Source organism: Erythranthe guttata, chromosome 6, assembly GCF_056151865.1.
Source record: "Erythranthe guttata isolate IM_541 chromosome 6, IM_541, whole genome shotgun sequence".
NCBI classification, from domain to species: domain Eukaryota; kingdom Viridiplantae; phylum Streptophyta; class Magnoliopsida; order Lamiales; family Phrymaceae; genus Erythranthe; species Erythranthe guttata.
Window position 1 is genome coordinate 3727535 of NC_142538.1, and position 11146 is coordinate 3738680.

Here is an 11146-nt window from a genome sequence, read left to right on the forward strand (position 1 = left end):
AAGTGATGCACAAGCAACGTGCCATGTATCATAAAATGATTGGATTAGACAAATTTCAAAGAGATAAAGAAATGCATTATTTGAATGTTGACATGAAGAACACCTAATTAGTTTGTCTCTTGCGTTCGTTCATCTTATTGGAGATTATCACTAGGTTGACTAAGGTAAACTTAATACATTTATTAATTAGTGGAAATATTTAATTGTTGGAAAAACCTAGCTATAGGTGATTTAATTGGTCTAAGAGAATCTTGTGGATTAATAACTACTACTAAATAATTGAAACAACAAAAATATTGTTTTTCTTTTAGAGTAAATTACAACCACCTCTCTGAGGTAAAGTTTATTTACTAAAAACCCCCTCATTTGTTAGAAACTACATCCAACCCCCTGTAATTTGTAAATTTCTTACGTGAACCCTCTACAAAAGGGTGTTAGTGTAAAATTTCTACAAATTGCAGGCGGATAAGTGTAATTATGAAAATACGAGGGTTATTTTTTTTTTTTTTTTGTAAATAGACCTTAATTCAAGGTAACGACTGTAATTTACCCTTTTTTTTTTATTCGAACTAACAAAAATATTATAAAACTCTCTTTTTTACCTGTCAAGAATCCCCTAATCCTTGAGCTCATTTGGCTTTGATTCATTTTTTATTTTAAATCTGCAAAAATTTTGAGACGGTTTTTTGACCTTAGCACTCCAACGATCAAGTCAAAACTATCTATAATTATATATTGGTACCATTTTTTTTTAATTGAAGATTCTAATCACGAGATTATAAAGTAAACAAACATTGATTACATTGATTAGAAAAATGTCAAGTGGACAAGAAAGAGACTACAATATTCTCGAAAGATAATTATTGACATAAAAAAGTTATGCAAATTAGATTAAATATTTGGAACCCATCAAACACTAACATAATAAAATAGCAAGTTGCTAAAGCTAATAAATAATTTAAATTCAAGAATAAGAATATCCAAAAGATTCATCACAAACTATCATAACATAATTGGTCCACATTAGCAAAGCAAGTCCCATCAAAATATTTATTTATTTATTTAATTTTATTTTATTTATTTATTTATGCATATAATAATGTTAAGGTAGGTTGCCTAGATACACCTTTTCATGTTGGCTTTGCACACAATAATTGAGCTCAAATATTCCAATTTGCAGTATTTTAATTAGAGTACCTAATTACAATCAATTTAGCACTATTTTAATTAGACTACCTAATTACAATCAATTTTAGTTTTACAATGTCCGCACTCGAAAGAATTTGAACCATCGACCTCTCACGCGGCCTCTTGTACTAATCAATTCGACACGAGCAAACTATCTTTTCGCCTTTTACTAAAGCCGATCAATAGCTAAGTAAGTTATGACCATATAATATGGGATAAATTCATTGTACATCAACTTATATTAATTCAAACATAATCAATTCAATAATTGAAAATAAAATATATGAACATAAATTTCCTAAATCCATACAATAAAAAATATATATATATATATATATATATATATATATATATATATATATGTATGCAAAACCCAATGATATTATTATGATACCAATTAATAAATTAAATATCTTCGAAATACACCCGACTTCATATTGGATCTAGCTAGATACTTGCTAAGTAGTGTTTGGTATAATTGGAGTGTACGTGTAAGCCATGCATCACACTCAACTTAAGCTTTTGTCCTTTTATTGTACGGTCCCTTTTTTTTGCCTAACTTTTGTCCTTGAAAAAACCCACCCAGTGACTAAGGCGTGTTTGGCATCACAATTCTTGTTTGTCAATAATAAAACTTGCTCTGATATAAATACTAATTATTGCAGTATAAAACACTTGGATAATTCGAATATCCATTGGGAACACTTGGATTGAAGAATAAAGGGGTAATAAACTTTATTGAGAAAATTGATAAGCAATAATGGAGTGCATATAATTGTGCTAAGTGCTCAATTATATTTATTTGAAAAGTTAGGTCATTGGGATAAGTTATCGAAATTGAGAGAGTATATTATTTGGTGACCACCACATGGTAGACCATAGGAATATGATTTCATCATTATCCTTAATTTCTGCAAAAATAAATATAAATACATGTGTCACATTAGTAAAGGGACAACCAGTACTAGAGAGAGAGTGACATTTTTTTTTGGGGTAAATTGCAACCGCCCCCTTGAGGTAAGTTGTATTTACGAAAAAAACCTTTCATTTTTTTCATAATTATTAGATGCATTCCTTGCAACATTAATACCCTTTTGTAGAGGATAGATGTAAGAAATTTACAAACCGCAGGGGGCTAGATATAATTTCTCACAAATAAGGAGTTTTTGTTTTTTAATTACATTTTTCCATAGGAAGGTGGTTGTAGTTTACTCTAATATTTATATTTGAGAATTGGAATATACTATCATTTAAAACATGGCAAATTAAACCCCTGGAGATAAGGTCAATTTACAAAGAAAAAAAAGATGTTGTTTGGGTGATTACAATCCTCGAAAATAATGTATTATCTTATATGCTCATTTTTACTGTATTAAATTTACCTACTGAACGGGATTTTTTTTCATAATTTGATCTCTTCTCATCTAAGGGGAGTGGCTATAATTTTGCCCTTTAAAAAACATACAAGATCAGATGCTTTATCAGAGTATTTAAGAGATATTACTTTAAAAAAGTAATTCTATATATAAAAGACAAAATGATATTTAAAAAAATAAAATAAAGGTCACAAGACGAAAGTATATAGTATTAGGAGGACCATCTTGAAAACATTCATGCTATAAAACAGAACCATCACAATTATTGACAATCTGGCTGCTGACTGCTAAATATAAAAGCCACGTCATTGCATACCCATAAAAAAACATGTCGAAAATACGTGTGTTTTAATTTAAACTCTTTAAAATTTTAATTAATATATATAAAATGACAAAATTACAATATTTTATGTCGATCGAAGGTCAATAATATATAATAATTTAATATTTAATAATAATAGATGGAAACCTCTCCATATCAGACGGTTCCTTCTATTAGAGGAATTAATTGTATATCTTTGTAGTTAATCATAATTAATATTATATTTCATAATTTAGGGTGATAGCTAGAAATTAGTCTCAGAATATTTGATTGATTAGCAATCACGTATATCTTGTAATTTACATTAATAGCAAATCTTGTAATTAGCTAAGATTGAGAAATCATCCAAGCTAATACCTGTATATAAACTTTCTACTGTGATGAATAAAAGTCAAGCTATTACACACATTTTTATATGGTATCAACGCCAATACGTTCCTGACCTTCTTTTTCAATTTTTTTTTTCCTTTGTTCATCTTCCTGCACCACAATGGCTACCGATAGCACATCCGCAACCACTTTATCTACACCCGACTCAAACAACTCTCTTGTCTCCATAAACATCACAAATATCACAAAACTAACCTCTACCAACTACATTACGTGGAGCCTTCAAATCCAAAGTCTATTTGAAGGATATGATCTCTACGGATTTCTTGATGGTTCTCTTCAAATGCCCACAACAATACTTACCACGGGTGCCACTTCCACTCCAAATCCAGCCTACAAAATATGGAAGCGTCAAGACCGTCTTCTCTTTAGTGCACTTCTTGGCTCAGTCTCTCTCCCTATTCAACCCCTCCTTGCTCGTACCGTCACCTCTCACGAGGCATGGACCACCTTGGCTAACACATATGCCAAACCATCACGTGGTCGTATCAAACAAATCAAAGATCAATTAAAGAATTGTGTCAAGGGTTCTAAGACGATCTCCGAATATATGCAATTTATCAAGAATCGGGCTGACGAACTTGCTCTTCTCGGAAAACCCATTGACGAAGAAGATCTCATTGATAAGATTCTTGATGGACTTGGCGAAGATTATAAAGGAATTGCCGATGCAGTCAATGCCCGTGAATCATCAATCACTTTTGATGAAATTCACGAGAAACTCATCAACAAAGAGGCGTCTCTGCAACATCTACACGCACCACAACCACTACTTCCGATGACCGCCAACCCTATCCATCAGCGTAAAAATCAGTCATGGCGTCCCCCTTCGACTGCATTTCACAATCAAGGACACCAATCCAATACCTCTCGCAATGATCGATCACCTCGTCCTTATCTTGGCCATTGTCAAGGATGTGGTACTCAAGGTCACACCGTAAAACGATGCTCTATGTACCGACTTGTCAATGCACAAGCCTCTCCGACTCAGTCTGCACCACGTCCACAGGCTTCCCGTCCCAATTCTCCATGGCAACCACGTGCACACTTTGCCTCTGTCGAGACCACCAACACTCCCACATGGCTTCTTGACAGTGGAGCATCCCACCATGTAACCGCAGATCTGAATAATCTTTCGCTTCACACTCCTTATGCAGGCTCTGACGACGTTATGATCGGCGATGGCTCGGGTCTTCGTATTACCCATACCGGTTCCACCACTCTTCCTACCTCCACTCGTACCTTTAATTTACAAAATATCCTTTGTGTACCAAACATTAAAAAGAACCTTATCTCCATTTATCAATTTTGCAATACTAATCATGTATCTATTGAATTCTTACCCACTATTTTTCATGTGAAGGAACTGAATACGGGGGCAATTCTTCTGACGGGAAACACTAAAGATGGCGTTTATGAGTGGCCAAGTTCCTCCTTAAGATCATCTCCACCATTAGTTGCATTTTCCAGTATCAAAACCAGTACCACCGAGTGGCATTCTAGATTAGGACATCCATCCTCCTCTATTGTTCGACATATTCTGTCAACATCCTCCTTACCTTATTCCATGTCTGAAAACACTCATTGCAATGCATGTTTAAGCAATAAAAGTCACAAACTTCCCTTTTCTACATCTACAATTACTTCTTCTCGCCCGTTACAAATAATATTTTCGGATGTTTGGACCTCCCCCACTTACTCGATTGATGATTTCAAGTATTATGTCATTTTTGTTGACCATTTTACACGTTACATATGGTTTTACCCTCTAAAGAAAAAATCTCAAGTATGTGATGTTTTTCTACATTTTAAACCACTTGTCGAAAATCATTTCAAACAATCCATTACGACTCTCTACTCAGACAATGGTGGGGAGTATAAGGCATTAGATCAATTTATTTCACTTCATGGAATTTCTCATCTCACTTCTCCGCCGCATACACCCGAGCATAATGGTATCTCTGAACGTCGCCACAGGCATATTGTTGAAACAGGTCTTTCTCTCCTTACTCACGCATCCCTCCCCCTCACATATTGGAACTATGCTTTTGCAACTGCTGTATACCTCATTAATCGAATGCCCACTCCAACCCTTTCTCTTTCATCTCCTTACGAATCTCTTTTTGGTTGCTCACCAAACTATACAAAACTCCGCATCTTTGGTTGTTTATGTTATCCATGGCTTCGTCCCTACACGAGCAACAAACTTGAGGCTCGGTCAATTCCATGTGTGTTTGTCGGGTATTCTATCACCCAAAGTGCCTATCTTTGTCTTGATCCGTCCACCTCCAAAATATATACATCCCGCCATGTCAAGTTTGTAGAGTCGGTCTTTCCTTTCAAATCCATGCACGTTAATCTCCCTCGTCCACAGCCAGAAACACTCTCAGATTGGGTACCACCGGCAACATTTCTCCCAATTACGACTGGGTCACTCAACACGCCATCTACAGTTCTGCCCTCCGTCTCAGTTCCAACACATGATCAACAAGATGCTTTCTTTGACATCACCAATCACCCACCCAATACATCCCATACTACCTTACCACAAAATCAACCCACCAACAACCACCCACCCAACCCATTGCATACTACCTTACCTCAAAATGAACCCACCAACAGTCAAGCATCTAATCCACCACCTTATACCTTACCTCAAAACAAACTCACCAACAACCACACCATGGCCACCCGTGCTAAAAACCGCATCCATAAACCTACCCAAAAACTCAATCTAACTGCCACCGTCACCTCAACCCATCACCTTGAACCACAAACATTGACCCAAGCTCTCAAAGATCCAAAATGGCGTCAGGCTATGTCCGAGGAGTATGATGCTCTTGTGCGGAATGGAACATGGGAGCTTGTCCCACCTAACTCATCACAAAATCTTGTCGGTTGTAAATGGATTTTTAAAATTAAACGTTTACCTGATGGCTCAATTGACAGGTACAAAGCACGGTTGGTTGCGAAAGGGTTCCATCAACGTCCTGGTATTGATTATCATGACACATTCAGTCCGGTTGTCAAACCTACAACTATTCGGTTGGTTCTAAGTCTTGCTGTTTCTCGAGGTTGGTCTCTTCGTCAACTTGATGTGAATAATGCCTTTTTACAAGGTCATCTATCTGAAAATGTCTTCATGGCCCAACCACCGGGATTTCATGATCGTGATCAACCCACACATGTTTGCAAGTTGAGGAAAGCTATATATGGTCTTAAACAAGCACCACGTGCATGGTACCATGAGCTACGACAATTTCTTGTCACCTCGGGGTTTACAAACTCTCATTCAGACACATCACTCTTTGTCTTCAACAATAATGGTAATCTCATCTATCTTCTTGTATATGTTGATGACATTATTATTACTGGATGCAATATTGTTGCAGTTCAACACTTTATTGATCTCCTTGGCCAAAGATTTTCCATAAAAGATCTTGGAGATTTGACGTACTTTCTTGGCGTAGAAGTAACCACGACTTCAACTGGATTGTTTCTCTCCCAGCGGAAGTATATCACAGATCTCCTAGCTCGAACAAATATGTTTGGGGCCAAATCTGTCACTACTCCAATTGCTACTGAGCCAACACTTACTGCTCTTTCTGGAACTGTTTTGCAAGACCCTTATGAATACAGAGCAGTAGTTGGAAGTCTTCAATACTTGTGCCTCACACGTCTTGATATTGCTTATGCTGTTAATAAGTTGTCCCAATTCATGCATCGGCCTACTACTGATCATTGGTCTGCAGTCAAACGTTTACTTCGTTATCTTTCTGGCACAATTGATCATGGTATTCAACTGTATCGTCATACACCTTTGTCTCTTCATGCCTTCTCGGATGCTGATTGGGCCGGAAACAAGGACGACTACACCTCCACTAGTGCTTACATTGTCTACCTCGGACGGAATCCAATATCTTGGTCTTCCAAGAAACAACGAACAGTTGCACGTTCCTCCACGGAAGCTGAGTACCGAGCTGTTGCCGCTACGTCTGCGGAGTTACTTTGGGTTTGCTCTCTTCTAACCGAACTTGGCATTCATATTCCTTCTGCACCCGTTATTTATTGTGACAATATTGGTGCAACTCATCTTTGTTCTAATCCTATCTTCCATTCACGGATGAAGCATGTGGCAATTGATTATCATTTTATTCGGGATCAAGTACAAAATGGAGCTTTACGTGTTACCCATGTGGCATCTGAAGATCAATTAGCCGATGTCTTGACTAAGCCTCTCCCACGTGGTCGATTTCAAAATCTAAAGAACAAGATTGGACTCTCCATAGGAGCTCCATCTTGAGGGGGCATATTAGAGGAATTAATTGTATATCTTTGTAGTTAATCATAATTAATATTATATTTCATAATTTAGGGTGATAGCTAGAAATTAGTCTCAGAATATTTGATTGATTAGCAATCACGTATATCTTGTAATTTACATTAATAGCAAATCTTGTAATTAGCTAAGATTGAGAAATCATCCAAGCTAATACCTGTATATAAACTTTCTACTGTGATGAATAAAAGTCAAGCTATTACACACATTTTTATACCTTCGACCCTACATCCGGTGCAAAACACCGGGTGGGTCTTCTGCTGCTACGTGTTTTTTTTTTTTTTTATTTTTCTAAAACCTCTAAAGGTAAACCCTAGCAGGGAATCTATTTCAGCAGAAGACCCACCCGGTGTTTTTCACCGGGTGTAGGGTCGAACAAATCACATCAGACCCCTGCCGACTGCATGCCACCTCATTAACCAACTCCAACCGTCCTCAGGTAACATGCAATTTAATTAATTAATAATGAAAATAATGTATTATTGTAATCTAAATAATGTAATATATTTTTTGTGTAGAAACAAAACAAAAAACGACATCGTGAATACCGACGTAAGCTCTTGGAAATAATTCAGAAGTCAAGTCCTATTTATAAATTATATACATGCATGTTATTGAATGTCCATAGTAGTAATATCATTCATTATAATCCACTAGTTCAATTAATTTAATTAATATATGTTTTTTTTTCAATGATCAAAATATTTTAATTACATGATCATATAATATAGTTAAGTCAAAATCAAACGGTTTCGCAGAACATAACTTTATTTTATTTTATTTTTTAACAAAATTACTAATTTTAGTTTTTTTAACAAAATTAAATATTGCAGAAACATATATATTGTGTATTTTTTTAAGTTTATTCTGTAACACAGAAGATCCGTCTAATGGTGTAGCTAAAGTTAGTTATTAAACCTAAGTAGAGTAAAATTTGAAAGTAAAGTTAATATTAACATTTTAGATTAATCTTATTTTAAATAATATGAACATTATTATTGGGCCCATTGTGATTCACAGGAGTGTATCAAAGTTTAATCAATCAAATAGTTGGAAAGATGCTATACAATTTGTATAATTAATTAACTATTGGAATTATATATAAGGGATTTTTAGCTAATTAGCCCCAAAGTAAAAGAATTGGAGCATAAATGATTTTTTTTTTTTACCTAAACAAAATAAATGGAACATTAAACGTATAAAAGGAAACGATAAATTATGGCCACCCATGAGGTAAGGTTAAATTGCAAAAAAACCCATCTTATTTAGGTAATTATAACCACCATTCAACTACGAATATCTCTTACACGTCTACCTTACGGTGTCAAATTTAGCGGAATCTTCTAAATTATGTGGAATATTCCCCAATTTGTACTCGTTTTATCCCATTTCGAGCTCTACATTTTGAAACAAGATGATCATAAGATGTGTCTATTGATTTGTAAATATTAGATTGTGATGCATCAGAAACTGCATTTTGGCACAAAACGAGTACAAACTAGACAGAACACTCAACGGATTGAATCTATAAGGGTGGAAGCGTAAGAAGATTCATAGTTGAGGGGATATGGTTGTAATTACCCAAACATTGGGCTTGTTTCATAATTTAATATTACCTCAAGGGTGGTTGTAGAAATACCAAATTTGTGACTCCTTTCATCGTACGACGAGCTAAACAACTGAAAATGTCCGGTCATCTCATTTTCACAAAAATTAAACTACCTTCGGTTGCAAATTGGAATATTCCTTCACATATGCTCTTTTTTTTCTCTCTCTACAATTAATTCTTTCTCTCTCTATAAATAAACCCCAAAACAGCCAAATTTGAGCAAAACCAGAAAAACAAAAAAACCACTAAATACAATACATACCATGTGCGACAGCCTAAAGGCAGACTACCAACTGTGTGAAGAGCTCGGCCGCGGCCGATTCGGCGTCGTCCACCGCTGCTACTCCTCCGCCGCCGACACATCCTTCGCCTGCAAATCCATCCACAAGGATTCCCTCTCCTCCGACCCCACCGACCGCCGCTGCCTCGACGTCGAGCCTAAGATCCTCCACCTCCTCTCCGGCTGCCCCGCCATCCTCCGCCTCCACGACGTCTACGAGGACGACGAATACCTTCACCTCGTCACCGATCTCTGCGACGGCGGCGATCTCTACGACCGCCTCTCCTCCGGCATCCGCCTCCCCGAGCCCGACGCCGCCTCCGTCCTCAACCAATTGATGGTGGCGGTCGCTTGCTGCCACCGCTTGGGGGTGGCGCACCGGGACATCAAGCCGGATAACATCCTGTTCGACTCGAGGGGGAGGCTGAAGCTCGCCGATTTCGGATCGGCCGAGCTTTTCGGAGTTTCCGAGATGAGCGGCTTGGTCGGGACGCCGTACTACGTGGCGCCGGAGGTGCTGACGGGGGGTGAATACGACGAGAAGGTCGACGTTTGGAGCGCCGGCGTTATTCTGTACATCATGCTCGCCGGAGTTCCCCCATTTTACGGCGACGGTCCGGCGGAGACTTTCGAGGCGGTGCTGCGCGGGAATCTGAGGTTTCCGACCAAACTTTTCCGGTCAGTATCGCCGGAGGCAAAAGATCTGCTCCGAAAAATGATGTGCAGAGATGTTTCTAGAAGGCTCTCGGCAGAACAAGTTCTCAGTAAGTTTTCCTCTGCCATTTACAAAATTAGTAATTTTAATTTTAATTATTAAATTTTCTCAGAAAATAATTTAGATTCTCAATAAATTGTTTGACCACAGACTAACGTTGACTTTTTCTGGTAAAATTTTCAGGGCATCCATGGATGATCAATGGAGGAGAGACTACATAAATGACGGAATAAACCTGAGATACTCTGTTATGTCTGAGCAGCAGAAGGAAGAATAAACTGTACAGTGCAGAGCAGGGAAGCCAACTGCAGAGGATTCTGGAGAAACAAAAAGTAGTTATGTTGAAAAGAGACAAAACTACTTTTTGAGATTTTTGGTCGGAATATCTGAACCGTTGGATCTGATAGTAAAACTCTGAGATGTACGGTTGTGATGTGTTTATCTATAGAGGTAGAGAGGCTGTAGACAAAATGGTAACTAGAAGAAACTTTATGAGCTATTATGTAAATTAGATGTTTTTGTAAACCTTTCTCTGATTCCCATCGTTTTGGGTGTTTTTGTAATATATGAGGTTTTGAGTGTTCGACTCGAACGGAAATTTATATTTAAAGTTCGGTCAATATGGTAATAAATCGAACTCAAACGAACTTCTAGATAGAGGATTGTGCATCAAGTATCCAATAGTTTAATTTTGATTTGATTCGATTTTGAGTATTAAAATTTGCATGCTTGACTCCGTTACAGATTTGTTCGAGGTCGATTCAATTGCTTATCAAATCAAACTCAAAGAGTTTAAAATAACTTGCGACGAATATGCAAAATTTGACATCTTATTGGGCCCCAGACAAAGGAAAAATGGGGGATAAACAAAATTTGGTGGAAGCATATTATTGGTACATGCTATTTCCAAAAAATGGAATATTCCAT

At 37.0% G+C, this 11146-nt stretch overlaps 1 protein-coding gene across 1 annotated transcript; it reads left to right on the forward strand.

Moving 5' to 3' along the window:
• Positions 1-8215: 8215 nt before the first annotated feature.
• Positions 8216-10839, forward strand: LOC105977944 (phosphoenolpyruvate carboxylase kinase 1). The gene is made up of 2 exons (XM_013003345.2): positions 8216-10268; positions 10403-10839. Exons 1-2 carry the CDS (start codon positions 9488-9490, stop codon positions 10438-10440), a joined length of 819 nt encoding a protein of 272 aa, XP_012858799.1. The 5' UTR covers positions 8216-9487; the 3' UTR covers positions 10441-10839.
• The last annotated feature ends 307 nt before the right edge of the window (positions 10840-11146 follow it).